This window comes from Peromyscus leucopus, chromosome 13 (assembly GCF_004664715.2).
Source record: "Peromyscus leucopus breed LL Stock chromosome 13, UCI_PerLeu_2.1, whole genome shotgun sequence".
Lineage (NCBI taxonomy): Eukaryota > Metazoa > Chordata > Mammalia > Rodentia > Cricetidae > Peromyscus > Peromyscus leucopus.
This window is the reverse complement of record NC_051074.1, coordinates 7,858,050-7,881,123: the sequence shown is the minus strand read 5'-3', so window position 1 is coordinate 7,881,123 and position 23,074 is coordinate 7,858,050. Positions and strand designations below refer to the sequence as shown.

At 42.1% G+C, this 23,074-nt stretch overlaps 1 protein-coding gene across 2 annotated transcripts; it reads right to left on the bottom strand.

The window, feature by feature from the left end:
• Nucleotides 1-407: 407 nt before the first annotated feature.
• Nucleotides 408-20,574, bottom strand: Rbm44 (RNA binding motif protein 44). 2 transcript variants are annotated; one of them, XM_028880342.2, is made up of 16 exons: nucleotides 20,466-20,574; nucleotides 18,293-18,383; nucleotides 14,191-15,689; nucleotides 13,887-13,945; nucleotides 12,791-12,961; nucleotides 11,952-12,135; nucleotides 11,847-11,869; nucleotides 11,647-11,731; nucleotides 9,126-9,240; nucleotides 8,374-8,502; nucleotides 7,238-7,317; nucleotides 7,068-7,138; nucleotides 4,822-5,107; nucleotides 2,474-2,619; nucleotides 2,219-2,364; nucleotides 408-1,280 (listed from the first exon to the last, which is right to left on the bottom strand). In XM_028880342.2, the coding sequence occupies exons 2-15, from the start codon at nucleotides 18,363-18,365 to the stop codon at nucleotides 2,241-2,243; spliced, it is 3,045 nt and encodes a 1,014-aa protein (XP_028736175.1). In that variant the 5' UTR covers nucleotides 18,366-18,383; nucleotides 20,466-20,574; the 3' UTR covers nucleotides 408-1,280; nucleotides 2,219-2,240. The 2 variants fall into 2 exon arrangements, with proteins under 2 accessions (XP_028736175.1, XP_037066015.1); XM_037210120.1 differs by having other exon boundaries at nucleotides 14,254-15,689.
• Between the last annotated feature and the right edge of the window lie 2,500 nt (nucleotides 20,575-23,074).

Sequence of the window (23,074 nt, the reverse complement as noted above, 5' to 3'; positions counted from 1 at the left end):
ATTCTTCTTTAGAAACAAATGACTACAGATATGCTAATTTCTCCAAGCACATTAAAGATAATGTCTAGTCTGGATCACAAGGATATTTAGTGCCAACTGTCAATGTAGCCTTTCAATGAAATGCATATGATTTTATATGTAGGGAATACCCCCATGATTTTATAGGTCTATTAATTTGATGTATGGGCCAGCCAAACCAATTACTTTTGAGTTTAGATATACACACACAGAGGATCTAATTCTTGGCAGATATTTGAAGTAAATCTGGAAATAAATGAGACAAAATAATCATTAAAATAAAAGAGAAAAATCTTGAGCCAGTAGTTACCATTTTATGTATACACATAGACAGTAGTAGATGGTTTACACTTTGAAACTCCCACTTAGAGAAAGCACTAGAGTCAGACTGGAACTATAGACTGACTACCTTTATTAAACACAAGGTCATCAAGCAAATGCTTAATGCATAATTTTTAATCAAGCAACAACAATGCAGTATTGGATAGAAACAGTTTAAACATTTGAAAAGTTCTAAATGTTAAGGTTATTATTATCAGTACAAATGCGGCTTTAACCAGTGCATTAGCTACTATTAGAAAGCAAACAGGGTTAACTTTACTTCCATAGTGCTAGAAGACAGGGAACCACATTAGCCTTTGAAAACTGTTTCAATTTATACTCTAGTACAACAGAACTTAGTAACCACAGGCCAGAATATGGTGACCTTTTCAATTTCAGGACTTTGCCACAGCACACCTGGGAAAACACATCCAAAAGCTTTATTCTGTCGTCAAAGCACACTAATGCATCACGAGCAGTATGTATCTCTGCTCATACTGAGTTCAGCTTATCTGTACCCTACGGTCCAATCTGAGTCTTAAGAGCTGAAACTACAATTCGAGCTCCTGACAATCCCATATTTACAGATAGAATTATGCAATGAACTTTGAAACAGTAAACTTTATTCTAGACAGTATTTTTTAAATGGACTTATTAGTGATGATTTATAAAAGAACATGACCACATTTTTTTCTAATTCAAAATATACAGCTTGAAATCTTGAGTAATAATTTTGAAGTAAATTTTATACACTTAATAAAACATGCATATTTTAATACTATAGATATAGTTGTTGTTGCTAGATTTTAAAGGACTATCAAAAAGAATATTTAAAGTGTTAGGTCCAATTATAGAGGCTGTTTGATTGTATTACCACAACTTTTTCCTAAGTGCTGTAGAACATTCTCTGATGAAGGGTATTTGTACTTTCTGAGGATTTTCTGTAAGATCAAGAACATAAGAGAAAAATCAACAATAAAATGTGCTGATTATGCCAAATACCACATTCCAGAAAAACTTAGCCAGCAGTATTATTTATTACTACACTATTCATTTTATAACTTACTTGTATATTATATGTTACTTTTTTGTTTGTTTTGTTTTTCAAGACAGGGTCTTACTATGTAGTTCTGGCTCTCCTGGAACTCACTCTGTAGACTAGGCTGGCCTCGAACTCCTGAGTGCTGGGATTAAAGGTGTGAGCCACCATTACCAAGCACATGCATTCGTTTAGTCTACTCACTGATGAGTCCTGTCACTATCTGAATTACTAAGTTAGTTGCAAAAATAGGCCACCAGCTGCCACACTGGACTCTGGTGGAGCCAGGTGTTGGGTCAGTGTCACTCACTGGGAGGGACTGGAGCTACTGACCTGTGTACACCCTGCACCCCCATGCCTCCCTTTGTACAAAAAATTTGCAATTATTTGAAAATATCCTTGCTGAGTTTAACCAAGACCGCATTTGCCCAGAAGCAGTGCTATCTAGAAGAGTCTGGCTGGCTGAAGCGGGTGACTAGGGGGTGGGTCTTTCAAGGCTGTAGCCTGGACCTTCGTGTTTATTTCTCTGCTTCCTAGCCTGACCATGAAGGAAGGAACTCATCTACACACTGTGTCACCACGGAGCCTTTCTGCAGTCACCCCCACGATGGACCATATCCTCAGAAACAGGACGCTGAAGCAGACCTCCCCTCCTAGATTGTTTCTCGGATATGAGCAAAGTAACCAGCACACTGGCTTTAAATCAACAGTTAACACGGTACTGTTTTCAAGTGTACTAGTTTACTATTATTGTATTGGTGTTCCAGTTGAAGACCAATAGTTTTATGTAAGAAACTAAAATCTTTACTAAAGAAGTATAAAAGCATATGACTACATTACCTCTGTATTGCTTCTTTTTTTCCTAGCGGGAAGCAGAGTTTCTCAGAAAAGATGAAGTCATTTTGATAATGGTATTGATGGACAAACCATTCAGAAAACCTTTATGATTTATCCTCACTTCCTGAAGAGCCTCTATAATGTGGTCTCTATACAAGAGGAAAACAGACAGCGATTCTGCTTCTCAAATAACCACATGGCAGAAGTTCTGAACACTCCGTTTTCACGTAAGTGTAAAGTTATAACTTTAGTTAGTACCTGCTGATTTCTGGATGCAGCTCAGCCAGCTTCTTCATGATCTTGGTGAAGCTACGAAGGTTCAATGTATTTGGAGGTATGAATGGAACAGGTGTCTCAGGTAATAATCGAGCAGATTCAATCTGGTTACAGTTTTTCTTGACACCCTAAGTAAATGTTGAAAACATGAGCAAAAGAGAGTAGAAGAACTTCTAGAAAGGCAAGAAAAGTATATCAAAGAAGCAAAAGGAGCCTCTCTATCTACACATCTGCACCTAGAGCCTGCAGCACGCTCTTTCCACTTGCCCTCTGCCAACCCCAAGTGCTGTGGGATGTTCTGTATGTCCTGTGGGAGCCCGTTTTTGGGTTCCTCATGGCTTTACCCAGCAGGTCCACATAGAGGATGATTAGGACCACGGGCCTGAGTGCAGGTGTCTGAGATGGTCTGCACTTGGCTGTGCTGGGGGATGGTCTGTATGTCAAGTTGCTCTGATTGGTCAATAAATAAAACACTGATTGGCCTGTGGCTAGGTAGGAAGTATAGAGGGGACTAACAGAGAGGAGAAATAAAAAAACAGGAAGGCAGAAGGAGTCACTGCCTGCAGCAGCCACCAGGACAAGGAAGATGTAAAGTACCGGTAAGCCACGAGCCGCGTGGCAAGGTATAGATTTATGGGAATGGATTAATTTAAGCTATAAGAACAGTTAGCAAGAAGCCTGCCACAGCCATATAGTTTGTAAGCAATATAAGTCTCTGTGTTTACTTGGTTGGGTCTGAGCGGCTGTGGGACTGGCGGGTGACAAGGATTTGTCCTGACTATGGGCCAGGCAGGAAAACTCTAGCTACACCCAAGGCCCAGCTGACTGGACCAGAGTGTTGGCTTCGAACTAATGAGCACTTGCTCACAGCTAGGTCAAGTAGACATCTTGCCCATGGAACATGGAGTAAACAAAAATTCAGTCAAATAATCACAAAACCTGACTGAAAATGCTACAGCTAGTCACATGAAGTGGGGGATGCAACCATGAACAGAGAAAACCCCCATGAGGAGAGACGCAGAAGGAGCTGACAGATGCAAAGTGCCGTGTGTGCAGAGGGAGGACCAAGTTCCCAAACACCCGGCTCAGCTCCCAGGAGACCCTGTTTCCTCCTTTCCTACTGTGGACGAAAACCGTGGGCCATAAACCCCACCCTATGTATGAAGTGTCAGGGAAACGAATGGGAGCGTTGTTTTTTCTTCTTTGAGTCGGGGTTTCTCTGTGTAGCCCTGACTGTCCTGGAACTCTCTGTAGACCAGGCTGGTCTGGAACTCAGAAATCCACCTGCTTCTGCCTCCTGAGGGCTGGGATTAAAGGAGTGCACCCCTACCCCCATCCCAGAGAAGGGGAACATTTTAAAAGAGACTGCCAGGTGCTCAAGAAGGCAGCAGAAGGAAAAACGGATAAAACACTGCTGACAACGGATAGAACAGTGAGAGAAAAGACCGATAGTGAGGTAGGTCACTGTGGACAGCGGACAGAACAGAGAGTGAGACTCTAGAGAATGAAGTCAGATTACAGGACAATGGATATAAGCTACCTGAGTGAGAAGCTTGGCAATAAAAACTCAGGACAAGTAAGGGTTACGTTCAAGAATATAAATGAGACCCTGCTGGGCTTAGGAAGGGCTGTGGGTGCCACCAGCAGAGAAAGGTCTGAATGGAACTGCAGTCACCAATGTGTCTAAAGGTATCATCAGATAACCAAGAGTTAGGAAAGGGCCCAAGAGGGCAGTGGAACGCACACGCGTCAGCACAAGAGTGCTTTGGGAATGCTGGCACTGTCCTCTCATTCTGGTGGTGGAGACTTCTCAAGTGCACGTGTCTAGTCATGAACACCATCAAGAGTGAATTTTACTGCACATTAAAAAAGTGGATACCGGACACTTTGCTGAGTGAAATGGACACATTACAGGAAGCACCAATAACTGTAATGGGGTGAAGACGGGGTTATGAAAATGAAATAACCACGCTGGGGAGTTTTGAGAAGTATGAGGTAAGGTTGCTAGAAAAAGTTAAAAAACAACAAAAACAACAAAGCAGGAATCCTGATGGAAGAGTGACTACTAGAGCGGTGCTGTTCAAGAACAAAGAGACAAGACTGTGAAAGATGGCAATAAACCCAGCAAAAGAACCTGGTTCTCGACAGCTCGGAGGGGACGTCCCGATTTCTCCACTAGAGGCACTGCAGCTGTACAACCGCAGGTCGGTCAGGTGGCTAAGACAAGAGCCATCTTACTGACCCGCTGGACCAACACAAGGACTGCCGTTACAACAGCACTTCAGCAGCACCGCACACACAGGCCACTTCTCATCCAGTAGGAAACTAACCTGCTCCAAGGGAGGAAACTCACTGTCCTGCTCAGACTCCGGCTGCCTTGGTCTAGCTCGGGGCAGTCGACAAGTGGAAGAAGCAAAGGCGCCTTCTTTGTTGGTCATTTTCTCCAAATGATGCACACTAGTGCTATTCCCATTTTTGGACAAAGGTGGTGGTGTGTGTTCTCCAGGAATTTTCACAAGCCGCACATTCACTGATTTTCCATTGATTTCTATACCATTCATTTCCTGCACAGCCATCTTTGCATTACTGTTTTTTGTAAAAGCAAGAGATGCATATCTAAAACACAGAGCAGAAGACCAAGGGTCTTTGTTATTGACCAAGTCCAGCTTATCTCGTGAAAACTAAGAGGGCTTTCCCAAGAACAGCTAGCTGCTTGTAAAAAGGTCTTAAACCCGCAGAGGTAAGCAGGTGGTGTTCGCTGTTTCTGTTGTTTTTTGAGACAGGGTCTCTCTCTGCTTAATTCTGGCTGTCTTGGAGCTTACTAGGTAGACCAGGCTGGCCTTGAACTCAGAAATCTGCCTGTCCCTGCCTCTGAAGGGTTAGGATTAAAGGCGTTCACCACCAAGTAAGCAGGTATTTATTCAGGATAATTGAATACAGGACAAATGGAAGGGGAAATAGGATAATGTATAATAATTATTAATTATTATATTAAAATTTAATGTTTAAAATTGCAGTCTATAGGATACACACACACGTACAGATCTGAGGCTTAGGGACAAGTGGCTACACATTTTAAAAATTAAAGCTAATTTTTATGTACAAATATAAACTCTAGGTGGTTCAAAGGCTTAAAACGTTAAAGGCAAAACTTGAAAATATTTAGCAGAATATATGAAAATGCGTTTATAGTCAGTAGTGAGAAAATATGTTGATAAAGACAATCTAGTCAGAATTTTAATTATGTAATTGAGAAAGCTGGGCCAGAGCTATACCTGTTAAGCCAACAATTCTATACAGTGTTAATTGAAGTATATACACCAACTCTTAAGCAAGGTTTTTTTTTTTTTTTTTTCAAATGATAGGACTATGGATACAATTTTAAAATATCCTTATATTTTTGTATTGAACTACATTTTCTAAATTTATACAGAAAATATACATTTTAAAGAAGAAAAAAAAAACTCACTAAGAGTTTTAAGGATTCAGTAAGATACCAAAAAAAAAAGACATGAAATATAATATTCCTAAGGGATATAACCCTAGTTCAACATGAGAAAAATACATTAACATCCTATCAACGTGTAATATAAAGGGCACAATCTAAGTGACAATTAAGAAAATTAGCGCCTTTAATCCCAGCACTCGGGAGGCAGAGACAGGTGGATTTCTCTAAGTTCAAGGTCAGCCTGGGATACAGAGCAAGCTCCAGGACAGGCTCCAAAGCTATAAAGAAACCCTGTCTTGAAAAACAAAAAAACAAAAAATAAAAAAAAAAAAAAGAAAATTAGCAACTACTTTTACAAATTTAAGTCTTTAACCACAAGCAGAATCCCTCTTAATTATTCCTTGACCTCTGAAATCAACAGATACCATTTTTATGACAGAACAGTACAGTATCTCCATGAAGTAACTATCACTGTGACTGGATACTCTGAAAAATTGATAAATGTCAAAGCAGCGAGACACACACACACACACACACACACACACACACACACACACCCCGAAACCACAGATGGGCGATTCAGCCACCTACCTAAAAATATAAAACAATGCAAAAGTAACTAAAGAAAAAATAAGTGAGTTAAGTTTCCCTTCCAAGCCATCTTTCTGTCTTCACTCTTAATACTTCACCTGGTCAACTAGTGTGACAATAATATGTGACAACATTACTATTATCCTTATCCTCATTTACCAAGACGCTAAGACTGAGAGGTTGAGCTGGGACTGAACAGTCCCATTTCTTGAGTACATCTTAACTGATGCACTCTGCTCTGCTATGAAAAGGCATACAGCCAGACAAACAGACAAAAATCAGTGAACTCTCCTATACACCACAAAGAGGCCATGTGTGACAGTGCATGCTGTAATCTCAGCAGCCAGGATCAGAAAACAGAATTAACAGTCGGGACTACACAGCATAACCCAGAAGAGAGATCCACTGGAGAGAGAGAGCTCTGCTAAGAACTCCAGTTAGTTCCTGCAGCTGCCTGTTCAGTCCAGGACTCTTGCTTACTCACTGTTGCACAGCAGACATACAGCAATGCACACTTACTGAATTCGGGTAACATACCTATAGTTGGTAGAATCATAAATTGAAATTTCAGAAACTTGGTATTTTTGGAAATGAGACCTTAAATCAGCCTAAAAGAAAAAGTAAACTTTGTGAAAGGGTGAAAAAAAATCACAATAGTTTATAAATTTGAAATTGAATCCTCCGCCCTAAAGAAATTCTGGCCATACCTCAGATACAGAAGGGCAAAGACCACCAACGTGTATCAAAAAGCCTTTACTTCTTCGAAGCAGTTCACCATTCTTCATTTCTGATTATAGGGAAAAAAAATAGCACAGAAATGCCCACTGTGACATCAATATTTAAAAAAAAATGCCAACAATTTTAAATATCTCCTTTTCTTTCCAATTACAAAGCTTATTTATTGATTCTGTGTGTGTTGTATGTGCATGGGCATGTGCATGCCACAGTGCACGTGTGTAGAAGTCAAAGGACAATTGATAGGAGCTAGTTCTCTTCTTCTGCCATGTAGGATATGGGACTTAGACTCAAATCATCACTCTTGATGGCAGGGAAATACACCTACTGCTAAGCCTGCCAACTTGAGTCCTGTCTTTAGGAATCCCATGGTAAAAGGACAATGGACTCAAGTTGTTCTCTGACCTCTATATGCACGCCATGGCACATACATACTCCCACACATGCCCACAAAATAAATTAAAAATAACAAAGTCAGAAAATATCAGCATTAAGCTAAGCATGTTGGTACATACCTGTAATCCCAGCACTGAGAAAGCTGAGGCATGAGGATCACAAGTTCAAATCCAGCCTGGAACACATACTGTAACCTTTAAAAAACAAAACAAGGCCGGGCAGCAGTGGCATACGACTTTAATCCCAGCACTTGGGAGGCAGAGCCAGGTGGATCTCTGTGAGTTCGAGGCCAGCCTGGTCTATAGAGCGAGATCCAGGACAGGCAGGGCTACACAGAGAAATCTTGTCTAGAAAAAAAAATTTCACCTCCAGGGGCTGGAGAGATGGCTTAGCGGTTAGGAGCACTGGCTGCTCTTCCAAAGGACCAGGGTTCAATTCCCAGCACCCACATGGCAGCTAATAACTGTTTGTAACTCCAAGAACTGACACCCTCACACAGACATACATAAAGGCAAACATAAAAAAATAAATTTTTAGAAAAAAAAAATTCACCTCCAACTGGGCAATTTTCTCACTCTTTAAAAATAAGCAACAGGTACTAAAGAGGAACAAAATATTTTTATAGTTTGTCTCCCAAAACAACAAAGAAGTAACCACCACTTTTAGTTAGATATGCTAGGTTGTAATTTTCCTGTAATTCTTAAGAACCAACCTAAGGGACTCTTTGGGCTCCACCCGTCGTGTTCTGTTCCACTTTCTTGAGTCCCCGAGAAGTCAATTCCAGTCAGCCTCTCTGTTGCATCAAACCAGTCTTCACTGACTTCACGAACGCTTTTGTAGTCTAAGGCATTGAGCACAAGGAACATGAACTTAGATGTTTACCTCTCAGGAACACAGTTATAAACCCCACTGTCAAGACAAGGTGGCCTTTATGTGTGACCTAGAGATGAGCACTGTGGACTAGAGAGTCAGGCACCCTCTGACCTGGTCTTGTCAGCAGGCACCCAACCCCAAGCTCTGTTCAGCCTGAGGCGTCTGCTCCCATTTTCTTCTCTGGACACTGATGCCTGGTGTATAAAAGCCTTTCCCACTCACTGCCACCAGTCATCCTTTATTGACCAAGTTGTCTTTGCTTAACAAACCCAGTAAACATGCTGCAGTTCTTCAACTCATTACAATTAATAATCATCTGGAATTATAATCTTTGAAAGGAAAAATTAGTAAAGACTGGGGGCATTTTAAACATTACTTGTTTTCTGGTTTTTTATTTTTTGGTTTTTGGAGAGAGGGTCTCAACTATGTAGCTCTGGCTGTCCTGGAATTCACTATATACAGCAGACTGGCCTCGAACTCACAAAGTACCTGCTTCTGCCTCCTGAGTGTTAGATTAAAGGTGTGTGCCACCATGCCTGACACAGTACATGTTTTCTGGAAGCCACACAAACAAAACATTTTCATCCTTACCTTTATCATCGAGCTTCAGCTGAGTAAAGTCTATGTTTATATCACCATTTTTAGATCCATCATTCATGGGTGATTTATCTTGTTTAAGATGACTATTGTCGGATACAAAAGACATCTGAGGATTAAATAAAAACAGAAGGATAAGGACTAACAGTCACTGAATTCTACTTAGTGACAGGCACTTTTCACTTGCATTATTTTGCCCTCCAAATAATAAAGGCCATGACAGAAAAATCATTATCATCTGACTTTGTGGTAAAAATACTCAGTATAAATTGTTGGCCCACGTCAGTAAGAATTGGGGTTCTACTGCTGTGTACAGTGAGGGTACAAGTATTTATGATTTTTGAGATAGTAACCTTTTATACATTTCAGTGTGTAAGCTTTCATTTATGGGAAATGGAAATTCTCTATGTAGACCTGAGTTGTTCTCTACATTGACATTTCCTTGAAAAGGAGGCCACTTCTAGGCTAGGGTAGATTCAACAAGGGCAGTGTTCACCTAGCATGTGGTTTGTGTCTGATCTTTAATACCAGACAAAGCAAACAAAAACCCAACCCAGACCTCCCCACACCCCAACAAACAAAAACCCAGAGCAAAAATACAGAAAATCACAAAGTAACATCATAGTTAACACATGACTATGGTAACCTGTGAAAGCAGCACCTACCAGCACATCATCTTTTACAAACAACCAGTTAGTTTAACCTTAGAGGTACTGAGGAACTTCAGGGCCAGTGAGACGGCATGGGGTAAAGATGCTTGCTACTAAGCCTGACAGCCTGAGTTTCATCTCCAGGACCACATGTGTGAGGAGAGAACTGCCTCCTAGAAGCTGTCCTCTGATGGCCCCATGTACACTGTGACATATACATGTCTACACACACAGTAAATACAAAACCAAAAGTAACCGTATGTTGCTTCATAGTCAAAACTAAGACTACAAAACTATATTCTATTGCATTTTAACTTTCTTATTACTTAAAAGAATTTTTTGCAGTCCTAAGAATGAGGCCCTATACATGCCAGACAGTGTTCTACAAGAGCTGTGTCCCCAGCCCCACTCCGTGTAGGTTAAGTTTTTTCTCCTGAATCAACACTACCATTGACAGAACAGCATGGACTATTAAATGGCTAAATTGTTTTAAAAATGTGTAACAAATCTGAGCATATAGAATTTAGCTTTAAATCTATTATTTCTTCTTTTTAAAGAAGTGTTTTCCAGTGGGATGGTTTCCCAGTATCATTTGTTGGCATAATTTCCTAGTGGGAAGCAACTATTTTAACATTCTGAATTTCAGTCAGGAAGTAGACTGCCTTCTTATTCCATAAGGAGAGTTGGTCTCTGTGTCACTCTACAATTTTCAGCATTCTTGTTTATTCATTTCTTGATTTTTTAGACAGTATCTAACTATGGGGCATGACTGCACTGACCTCAAACTTGTGATCCTCATCATCTCCTGAGTGCTGAGATTATGGACTTGTGCCACCATGCCTGGCCTGCGATGTATTCCTCTACAACAGTTAAACCACCTTTCTTGGTTGTCATCGGACAAGTATTTCCTCAGGGGAATGGGACAGACTGAGAGTCCATGGCATATTTCATAAGGGAAGAATTAACACTTTCCTTGTCCAAAATAAGAGCAGTATTACTTTACCTCACAAAATGAAGAGCTAAACAGCAGTTGCACCCTCTGGCTCACCATGATGCTGGCAATACATCGTGGCTTGCCTATCCCCTTCACTTCCAGTCTCTAGGTTTATGATGAATTACATGTTACCTTCCTCCCCATACTGATAACAACAGCCTGAACAAGACTGGGCTCATATACCACCCACTCCATTTGCTCAGTCAATTTCTCAAATGGCAGTCCAGGAAGTCAGTCAGTAGAGTAGGAAGGAGGGAGTGAGCATTTCTGAGTTACTGTTTAGAGGCTATCAAACTAAGATTTAAACGGGTGAGTTATGGAGCGGAACGTAGCTGGCACAGTGCTCGTTATACAAACATGAAGACCCAATGTGCTTTTACTCATGTGAAAACTGGGCATGGCGGCACAGTGGTAGTCTCAGCACTGAGGAGATGACCAAAACCACGTAAAAGCCAGGCAGGGAAGAACAGGTCTGTAGATCTGTCATCCCAGATGTCCTACTGGAAGACAGAAGATGGAGACTAGCCAAGTGCCTGGGAGTTTACAGGCCAGCTAGCCTAGCATAATGCAGTGAGAGCACCTGAGCCTAATGCAGGCGCAAGTGAGACCCAGTCTCAAGAGGTTGAGGACTGACAGCAGAGCTTGTCTTCGGACCTCTACACACCAGCCCTGGAACATGTCTGCTGTGATACGTGTCCTCTTACTCTACCTCCATGAATGTACATGTGAGTGGCTCTTCGAGAACACCCAAGGTTGAACTCTGGCCTCCACGTGTGTGCGCGCGCGCGCGCGCGCACACACACACACACACACACACACGCACACACACACCTGCACACACAAACATGTGGACCTGCTCTCCAATTCTCACCTGGGACAATGTCTTTTGTAGGCTCGGAGACGTATCTACATCAGGTACACTTTGATTATCCAGCTCAGAATTTGCTCCTGAAAGGCTGAACAGACAAACATTCCTTAAATGTTTTCAAAAGGAAATGAAACAGAAAATTTAGATATATGGCTTACATAGTTTTTAAATCAGGTTAAGTTGTTAGATAAAATTATAATTACCCACATGCTTCCTCTTCCATTAGCTAGAACAAAGGGGGGAAACACAGATTTAGTATGGTTTCTGTCTGAACAAAGTTAATGTTTTATTCTAGAACACATACATACCCCGGAAGCAAAATCGGAGAAAGCGGCTAACAGTTTGGACTCCATTGAGAGTGGAGGCAGCTCTTCCAGTGGTATGCCCTTGTGGACTTTTTCTTTCAAGTTCATGTACCTAACTTTCAAGTCTCCCAAAACAGATAGCAGTGTTGATCCTAATTCCTTCTTAGCAGAATTGCTTGGTAAATTCCTGTTCAAAGTTCACAGAACTACATTATTTAGGCTCAAGTCATTCACCTAACACTAACATGGTATCACACACTTAGTTCTAGCTCTACCAGATCTTTTATTTTACCTGTTAAATGAACCACAGGAGATACATTTTCTAGGGTCAGTATTAGCAACCCTTGATAGGTAAGCCAGAAAGAATGTGACCGAATACCATGCAGAAACCACAACTGACTTTACCCTTACTTGGACTTTATAATCAAACAACAAACCCATTTATTAGATCATTACAACAACCACACCTCACCAGAACATTTAATTGTGTTTTGTTTATTTTTGATTTTAAAAACAAATCTTAAAATGTAGCCCTGGTTGGCCTGGAACTCACTAGGTAGACTCAGCTGACCTCTGAGTCATGCCCCTGCCTCTGCCTCCCAAGTGCTGGAATCATAACCACACCCAGGAAAAGAAGCTCTTTTGAAGTTCCTATTGTATTTTTGATTGGGAGCCTAGCCTTTAATGGCTGAGCCATCTCTCTAGCCCTAAGTTTATTACTTAAGGTAACAGGTAAACCCAATTATAGCCTATATTTTGTCTTCAAACATTGAAAGTGGACGTCTAGAATGCAGTCACAGGGATAAAGTGTAAGGAGAGTCTGATTTAAAGTTGATGACCACCTATTGAATCCTGCTCTACTTTCCATGACAAGCTTGTGAATGTGACAACAGTGGCGTCGGCACATCTGATAGCAGACGTCCAAAAGGTGCATCTCTGCCTTCATGGCCCTCTCGACAGTCTTCTCACAGCACTTTGACGGCAAAGTCATCTCTTCACAAAGCTGAAATGCCCTTCAGAAGAAAAGATACTTAGGAAAGATTCTGAACATATTCCCAGCAGCGCAGACTTCTTTCTAGAAACACATTTTAATTTTTTTTTTTCCCGACACAGGGTGTCCCCATGTAGCTCTGGCTATCCTGGATCTCACTCTAGATCAGGCTGGCCTTGAACTCAGAGGTTTGCCTGCCTCTGCCTCCTAAGTGCCAGGATTAAAGGTGTGTGCCACCACTGCCTGGCCAGATTTTATATTTCTTATATTTCCCTGTGGTTTAATTCAATTCCTCCTAAAAGGGCGAAGCTATAGAACACGGTTGTTTGGAAGTTTCATTTTTAAGTTTAGTTTTATAGCTTTGGGATACCAGACTAAATCCATTAGGCACCTGATTTCAGAGTATGGATACACACACACACACACACACACACACACACACACACACACACACACACGGCTCTCGCTTATTCTCTCTCTCTCTCACACACACACACAGCTCTCGCTTATTCCTCTCTCACTCTCTGGCTCCAAACTGTCTTTTGGATTATTAATAAATGCAAAATAAAAGCAGTGATGAATAAGCTTAGGTTTAACAACACTTCAGTGAGTGTATCTATTTATCTCTTCAAATATGTGGCATTTTCCCTAAGATGCTAGTTTGTTTAATCTATGGGTGATTCAAAAGGAAGAAGAAGGAAACTGGACTAGGCTGGACGTGGTTGGAGGGAAGAAGAGGTCTTTACGTCTGAAGAAATGGTGGTGGCTGCAGGCTCCTCGTGACGATCTCTAACCGCCCTGTTGTTATACTCTATCTGCTAGGAGTAACCAAAATGTACAGCTTCTTAAAGCCCCTTTAATTCGACATGGTTAAATATGCTACACAGAAAATAAATACCATTTTGAGTTTTCCCATATATATGTGTGAGTTTATACAGCTGGCCTACCTCTCAGGACGTTTCTTTCTGTCTGTGGTATCAGATGTCTTTCTTAATTCCAAGGAATTCTGGAAACAATATAAAATTATAAATATATGACAAAAATGAATGTTATACAGAGTTCCAAAATGGTAAAATATAAAACCAAACTGAAACAATCTGTCGACACTGTCTGCCACCGGAAGACAGAGCTGTGGCATGCTGCCATCCTTCCCTTGAGCTAGCGTTTGTTCATAAGACTCGAAACGAACCCAACCACATTTGCAGAACTTCTAAAATCTGTACATTACAATTGTGGTATTACTGATTTTACCTCATTCCGGGAATTTAAACAGTCAGTTAGGAGTGACCTTCCTGATTCTTTGGGTACAGGCACCTGTGTATCTCTGCAATCCTGTCCACATGACCAGTCTGTGTTACAAGCGACACTTTGTTTCTCACTTTGCCACACATCAGGCTGATGTCTTTTCATCGTTATCTCTGTGTTGCTTGAGGTAGACACTACAGAAGATTTTGCGTTTGTTCCTCTGCTCACATCCAGTGTCTGCGGAACTGTACACAGACAGCTCGCTGCATCTGGCACGGACTTAAGACACCCTTCTTTCACATCAGGAGAGCATGTTTTATTTGTGGCACCGCTTTTTACATAGTGTATGCAGCTGTCCTCTACTTCTGCCTGGTTATCTGTGACTGCTACCCTTGGTAGCACAGGAGAAAAAAAGCCTGGTTCAGGCAGGCTTTTGTATTGCAAAGAGCCACAGAGAGAAATGACTGAGTCATCAAAAATAGAAGCCCCAGAAGTCTGGTGAGTGTTATTAGCCTTCAACTGTGTCTCAGGGGCTTGGTCTTGGGGAAACGAGATAGGGTTCTCAGGGCGCTGTAATGTTTTATTCTGGAAAACTCTACTTCCACAAAAATCTTTCCTTTCAATTGTCTGAGATTTCACTTCTTTAGCAAACATTGTAGTTTGGGGTACTTTCTGAGGGTTTAAGGGAGAGCTGCTTCTCTGTAAAATGTCCTCAAACACTTTACGGGTCAGTAAACCAGCCTCTTGTTCTTTACACTTCTCAAATTTGGGTTGATGGTATTCTCTTAACATATCAGAACTCTGAGATGTAGAGGCATGAGGTGAACATTCTTGTGCAAAGACACTAAGTGCCTCCAAAGAGGCGCTAGGGCCACTCTCTAATTTAACATGGTTATCTTCCAAATTGCCAACACGTTTAATGCCACAGCCGGACGGTTTCAACTCACTAACATCCAGGCTGGATGTGCTTGCTGTTTTAGCTGGGTCGGGAGGCAAGTATGTGCTTATGCACTCCTGCTCTGCACTGTGATACTCCTGCTGCGAATCATCACCCATGACACTCTTCTGCGCGTCTCCACAAGCTCCACCGGAAATCTCATGGCTCCTTTCCAAGCCAACACGATTATTATCTTGAGGCCCTACAATGTCAAACAATGCCTCCACTTTTTTGTGCACTTCAGGACGTAATTCTGAATATAAATGTGGAAGATTTTCATTCTTGAGTTTTGATTCTGAGCAATGTATAGAGTATGTCTCATTCAAAAGAGCATAGTCAATACTGTCTTCAAATTCACTTGACTGAGAGAAAATCTTCTCTACATTAGTTTCTTGATTTACTGAAAAAGATGGTTCTGATAAATCTGTCTTGTCAATACTGCTGATTTCTTTGTCACTAGCTCTTTGTTCTGCTGCCAAGGAATCCCATTCACCATCAGGAAAAGTCAATTTGACTTCGTTGCAACCATTGAACACACTTTCTTTCTTAAGATTATTATAAGGTTTATCTGTTCAAAAAAGTGAAAGAGAATATGTTAACAACAACATTACAGAAACTAAACATTGGAAAAGACTAGACATAATCTATAAGATGAATTGCTAAATGGTCTTATTAATAAAAAACCCAGAGCCAGATATTGGGGTGGAAGCTGAAAAATCCGAGAAACAGAACAAGCCACAGCCAACCTCGCCAACTCCTCAGCCGATCAAAAGCCTCTGAGTCCTCACCCAGAAGGGTCTTAGCTGAACTCTTAAAAGCTTCTAGTTCCTGGTCCTCACACCTTATATACCTTTCTGCTTCCTGCCATGACTTCCTGGGATTAAAGGTGTGTGCTACCATGCCTGGCTCTGTTCCCAGTTTGGCCTTGAACTCACAAAGATCCAGATAGATCTCTGACTCCCAAGTGATAGGATTAAGGGTGTGTGCCACCACTGTCTGGGCTATATGTCTAATCTAGTGGCTGGCTCTGTCCTCTGATCTCCAGATAAGTTTTATTTATTAGAGCACAATAAAATATCACCACAATAATTTGGTCCTAGTTCCCCCAAATGCTGGGCTACTTTTACATTATTAATGACAAATACAAATACCCCTTATAGCAACTAAAATAAGTGGAAACCTCTCCCAAACAACCACTCTGAAGTCCTAGCCCCACTCTGATGGTTATTAAAGGTGGGCCTTTAGACCAGGAGTGCAGGACCCTCATGATAGGGTTAGTCCTCCTTAAAATGCAACAGAGTGTTTCAAGTCACACACCATCTGAAGATAGAATATGAACCAAGACACCTCAGGAGAATCTGACCATCTTGGTACCTCAACCTCACACTTCCAGCCCTACAAGAAAATCTCACACTTCAGAACTACAAGAAAATAATCTGCAGTTCTTTAAAGCACTTAATCAATAGCTATCCAAGGCAATACAAGTGTCGAGTCTTCCTGAACTCTTTCAATGGTGAGAAGTCTTTCCTCTACAGGACAGCCACTTAACTTGTGGACAGGTCTAATTAGACATTTTTTTTTTATTTTATTTTTTTTATTTTTATTTATTATGCATACAGTGTTCTGCCTGCATCCCCGGAAGAGGGCACCAGATTTCATTACAGATGGTTGTAAACCATCATGTGGCTGCTGGGAATTGAACTCAGGTCCTCTGGAAGAACAGTCAGTGCTCTTAACCTCTGAGCCATCTCTCCAGCCCATAATTAGACATTTTTAAATATACTATTGCTGAATAAATTTTGGGGTAGCTACTGGGTCATTTGTAGGTAGTGTGTAAATGAAGGTAAGAGGACACTGGTGTTGCCACCACAGCTTGGCTTTCCAAAGGGTCTTAGATAAACACACAAAACTCCCACCACAGTTAAAAGAGACGCTCTGACCGCTGTGCTAATGGAACAGGTGAATCTGAGGAGAAAGGAGGGGCAGACTTGGACAAAAACTTTACATCTGAAAAGTGTTAGGGACACACTTGTCTTAGACAAATCCAACAAGTGCAGCTGGCTATGTGAATGAATGTGGCCCTTGCAGGAACTAGGCCAGCTTGCACGGAGCAGAAGAGACGTCTGAGAGAAGTATGGCAGACTGGAAAGGCCTTTTATGAGGTGCTAAGGATGTCTGGCTCTTACCCTAAGGGGTGGGAAAGCCACTGCAAGCCTCTTAAAAGGGTAGTCATGTGACTGGGATTGAGCTGTGAAAAGCATCTGTTAGAAGTCTGGAAAGTAGCCGGGCGGTGGTGGCGCACGCCTTTAATCCCAGCACTTGGGAGGCAGAGCCAGGCGGATCTCTGTGAGTTCGAGGCCAGCCTGGGCTACCAAGTGAGTTCCAGGAAAGGCGCAAAGCTACACAGAGAAACCCTGTCTCGAAAAACCAAAAAAAAAAAAAAAAAAAAAAAAGAAGTCTGGAAAGTGAAGGAAGGTAGATCAAGAATACAGAAGTAAGACTAGAGAGGATATTCAACAGCAGACATATAATGAGCCAAGAAGGGAGTCAAAAAGCTTATCAAACAGTAACTACTCTTGGGCCAATGCATTCTGGGAGTTTCTATTTCATTTTACTAAAAAGTACAATTAGCTCATTTTATTTCATGACCACCAATTGGCCTCTACCTGCTTAAGTCCCACTCTAAGATTCACCGGTCACTGCACATGAATGGGAATACATAGCACTAAAGAGAGGGACTGACTGCCATGAAGAGCAGGTGAGAGGAGGAGGGACACAGTTCAGCCCAGGCAAGGGATCTGAGATTACTGATACAAGGTGCAATAAACAAAGACTCACACATGAGCTACTGTCATACATCTGGGACACTGATTATTTGATTTTTACAAGTACTGCTCATTTTAAACTTTGCATGCTGTCTTATATTAACATTTTAACAGATAGCTAAACAGATTGGTCTCCCATGGACTTACAAGGTCTGTCTTTGGCCTTTCCTACTACATAATTATAAAAGCAGTTTGCCCTCAGCTACCACAAACTCACAAGGGAATTGGCAAGGTTAAAAATGTGCGGAATTGTACCAGCTTGCTGGGAGAGGCTTTAAAACAGCAACCCTGAAGGGAAACCTTCGTTTATAATTAGCACCCTTCTCCAACGGGCTTGGATCCTTACCTTTTTGGAGGTTTCCTCCATTTTTATGGTATTTTTTATCAGAATCTGTTTCCACCACTGCAGTGGCCTGCATAGTTCAAAGATGTACATTCTAGAAAAGGCATAACATTGAACTGTTAGTTAACTGGCACAGAGCTAAAAAAATCTTAGAAATAACAAAGTAGCAGCTATAGTCAAAGATTCTACTATCACAGCCAATAAACATTAAAACAGGTAGAACACGTGGCTAACCTTAGGTTTTTTTGGACAGGGTCTCCATGTATCCCAAACTGGCCTCAAATTCACTATGTAGCCAAGGATTACCTTGAATGGCTGACCCATCTGTCTTCATACTCTCAAGTATTGACATTATAGTACATGCCACCATATCTGACTTATGGAGTATTGTGGATTAAACCCAGGGTTTTGTGTAAACGCTATCAAATAAGCAACACCTCCAGCTTTTTTGAATAACTGTTTTTTTTTTTTCTTTTTCGAGACAGGGTTTCTCTGTGTAGCTTTGCGCCTTTCCTGGAACTCACTTGGTAGCCCAGGCTGGCCTCGAACTCACAGAGATTCGCCTGCCTCTGCCTCCCGAGTGCTGGGATTAAAGGCATGCGCCACCACCGCCCGGCTTGAATAACTGTTTTAAAAGTCTGAATTCACACACACACACACACACACACACACACACACCCCTCTATGGAGGGACCAGAACGTGAGCAGGACTGGCGTACATGATGTGAAATTCCCAAACAATTAACAAAGAATTATGGTAAAAACAAGAAAAAAAAAGAACAAAAACCTCAAGTAAGACACAAGACATTCTTAAATTTCTATAGTACATGAAAAAATATAGTACATGAAATCACTGTTCTATTGCTGTGAAGAGACACCATGACCAAGGCAACTCTTACAAAAGAAAACATTTAATTGGGAGCTTGCTTACAGTTTCAGAGGCTTAGACCAACCATTATTATCATGGCAGGGAGCATGGCAGGCACGCACACAAGCATGCAGGCAGACATGGTGCTGGAGAAGCAGCTGAGAGTTCTACAACCTGATTCCCAGGCAGCAGGAAGAGAGTGAGTCTGGGCCTGGCTTGGGCTTTTCAAATTTCAAAGCACACCCTGAATGACACACTTCCTCAGAAAAGACTACACTTCCTAATCCTACTGAACAGTTTTATTCCCTGGTGATTAAGTATTCAAATATGAGCCCACAAGGGCCATTCTGATTCAACCACCACAACCAGGTTGTTAAGATGTCACAATAATCTCAAAGACTAATTTGAGATAGAAATTGTTTCCTAAACAAACTGTACGGTTTTGAAAAACCAACAAGTTGAGAAGGTATATGCTTGCTGCAAGCTGAAGGATTTAAGTTTGGATGCCCAGCATCCACTAACATCCCCAGGCATTCTGTACAAAGCTTCGTTTTATAGTTTCTTGCAAGTGACAAAACTAATTTCCAAGATCCCCAGCTTTCTAAAATTAAAACAACAACATCCTTTGATGTTTTCCCTGTCGACTCACACCTAGAATTCCACACTATGAGGCAGCCATAATAAGACCATCAGCAATCCAAAGGCATCCTCAGTCAAACATGACATCCAGGCCAGCCTGGATCCTTTCTGGCTAGGAAACTGTGAACACTGTTGAAGCTGTTAATTTGATGCTTGGAAAGGATCCACTGAAGTTCTTATTAAACGCCTGGAATCAGAACCCTAAAACTAGTAATGTTTAGAACTGGGAAGTGGAAAGCAGCCCATAAAACATTAAGAAATAAATGACTGATCCCAAGGATTCGCTCATTTATGCACCAAAGATCTTTGTCTGCAAGCTGGTCTCTCATCTGAAAAACAACAAAACTGCCGGGTGGTGGCGGTGGCGGCACACGTCTTTAATCCCAGCATTCGGGAGGCAGAGGCAGACAGATCTCTTTGTGTTCGAGGCCAGCCTGGGCTACAGAGTGAGTTCCAGGACAGCCAGAGCTAGCTACACAGAGAAACCCTGTCTCGGAAAACTAAACAATGAAACCGTTGCAAGAATGAGCGCAAGAGCAAACTACTACTGTGGTGGGGGGGGGGGGGTCACAAATGCCACTGCGCCCTGGCCTGGCTGCTGACAGCTCAGGCGGAACCGGCTCCCAGCCCCACCTTCCCCGGGGTGTCTCTCCTCCATGCTGGGCTCACCATGAGTGCCGCCCGCGTCCCCGACGACGTGGCTGCACCTCTCTGCCAGGTCGCCTTCACCGCCTACTCTGCCTCCCAACGAGTAGTATCCCGGGGCTTGTCGGGTAACGGCTGCCGGCGCCCCGCCCACCGCTCGAGGAGCGCTCCTATTGGCCCGTGCGAACAGTCCCGCGCTGTGATTGGCCTGGTGGGGCTCGAAAGCGCGGGAAGGAGCCGCAGGCTTGGATTGGGTGGCCAGGTGCAGTGTCTTCTCGCGAGACTTAGTGAGCGTCCTGGTTTCTGTGGCTGTCTTTATCCTGGTTGTGGAGCCCTATGGCTTTCCCGGCACCCTGTGTCCCTTTCTGCAGGATGAAGGGGCCTGGAGTTGGGGGACACGTACTTGCCTCTGGGACAAAACTTAGAGGAGCACCACAAAATTCAGAAGGCAAGGCTATGTTTCAGAATAATCAGCTAAAAAAGAAAGTAACAGAAAAACTCAAGCCGAGGAAATTCTCTGAACCGGCACCCCTTCCCTCCTCCCCACTTGGTCAGCCTGTAAGTGGCTCCACGGAGCAGACTATTGATGATCATGTTTCTCTTTAAATTGGTTTCATGGGTTCTTTTTGTAATTTTGATTTTTATGATGATTGCATTAAAAAATTATTGTGCCGGGCTTTTTTTTTTTTTTTTTTTTTTTTTTTTTTTTTCCTTTTGGGCTACCAAGCTCCCAAATCATGACTCAGAGACTCATTATTAGTCTTGAATGCTCAGCCTAGCTTATGCACATTTCTGGCTAGCTCTTTTAACTTAAATGACCCTGTTTCTCTTTATCTACCTTTGCCTCTGGGCTTTTTACCTTTTCTTACTTTCTTTATGTCTGGCTGACTGGGGCTGTGTTGCTCCGGGCATGCCCCTCTTTCTCGCCTCCTTCTTCTCCTATTTATTCTCTCTCCCAGCCAGCCCCGCCTATCCCTCCCAATAAGGTGCCTTAGGCAGGCAAGATGAAACAGATGCAACCTATCTTTACATAAGTAAACACACATCATTACATCATTAAACAAATGCAGTTTAAACAAAAGTAACATCTTTACACAGTTAAAATAGTATTCTGCAGCATAAACAAATGTAACACATCTTTGCCTAGTTAAAATAATATTCTGCAACATTATTTGATTGCTGAGGGTTTTATTGTTCCATATATATACTTAAAGAAGACTTTTATTAGTAATTACATATGTACACATTGAGGACAGTGTCATTAGAGGCCAGAAGAGGGCATGGAATGCCCTGGAGTTGGATTTACAGGAGGTTGTAAGCCCTGACATTGGTCCTGGTATCCCAACTGGAGTCCTCTCAAGAACTGTCTGAAATCTTAACCACGGAGTCATTTCTCTAGCCACTCCCACATATATGTTTTGTTTGTGCTCTCAGTACAGATTTGGTAGATAATTTCAGGCTGCACTAAATTGGACTATCCAGGAGGACCAACAACTGTGTAGCATTGGAGATGGCTCTATTTGGTGAAGCATATCCTTAATTACCGAAGAGTGATGGAAGCCCTTTCAATAAGGACACAAAGTCTTTAAAGCTGGGCCTACCTTGCTGTGGAATAATTCTTTTGTATACTGTGAAGATTTGTCACCGTGAGTGGTTTAATAAACAAGCTGACTGGCTGATAGCTAAACAGAATAAGGTTAGGCAGGAGAGCCAGACTAAGAGAACACTGGGAGGAAGAAGGGCAGAGTCTGGAGTCATCAGCCAGATGCAGAGGGAGCTGGAGATGAACATGCCAGCTAATAAAGGTACCGCCATGTGGCAGAGCATACATAAGGGATATGAGTTAATTTAAAATGTAAGAGCTAGTTGGTAATAAGTCTGAGCTAGTGGCCAAGCATTTGTAATTAATATTAAGCCTCTGAGTGATTATTTCAGAGTGGCTGCAAGGACAGGAAAACTCCACCTACACTACCTCAAAACTGTCCCACCAGAGATAGAGGCCTCTGACTTGCACCCCATGTGTTCTTTAATTAATAAATAGATTCACCAAATTCATTTTGGCCTACCAGTAGCTGGGCACTGTACAATGAACTGTGAACATGAACGTGGGCCTGCACAATGTCACCTTTCAGTGACTTAATTGGTCATGCAAGTCTCCTCTTGGCTACCGTGACTTTGGATTAAATGTTTGAAACCACCATTTCATTTCAAATAAGGCAGGGCTGCTGGCAAGCGAAGGGAATCTGGCAGCTGTTCTTCAAGCTGCTTCAGACAAGGTTCACTTTCAGCTGGAGACTGTACTGGGAAATCAGCTTCTGGGCAGGTGTCTAGTTCTGAGCTGTGGAGCCCTGTAACTGTGAAAGTGTGTTGGGAGGAAGCATTAAGGACAGTTGCAAACCACTTTCTACCCTCGGCTCGTAGTGTTTCCCCATTGACTTCTGTAGACAGTAAGAAGTTTTGGAAGTTTCTTTCCTGGGCTGGCAGATATCTGTCAGATGTTCATTCTACTGCTGGTTCCCTTATACCCAATGAGACAACACAGAAAGTGTCAGATCTGTCATGTGTCTGCATTTTAAACTATTGAAGACACCAGATCATCTATTTGAAGGATGGTTGGGACCTGGGGAGATGGG

Bases quoted from the DNA above. Each gene is read 5' to 3' on its own strand.
- Rbm44 (XM_028880342.2), bottom strand. From the start codon at position 18,365: ATGCAGGCCACTGCAGTGGTGGAAACAGATTCTGATAAAAAATACCAT. The intron at 11,870-11,951 runs GTATGTATGTGT...CCTTTGTTCTAG, and splicing joins TCTCCGATTTTGCTTCCGGG to CTAATGGAAGAGGAAGCATG. The intron at 11,732-11,846 runs GTAATTATAATT...TTGTCTGTTCAG, and splicing joins ATGGAAGAGGAAGCATGTGG to CCTTTCAGGAGCAAATTCTG.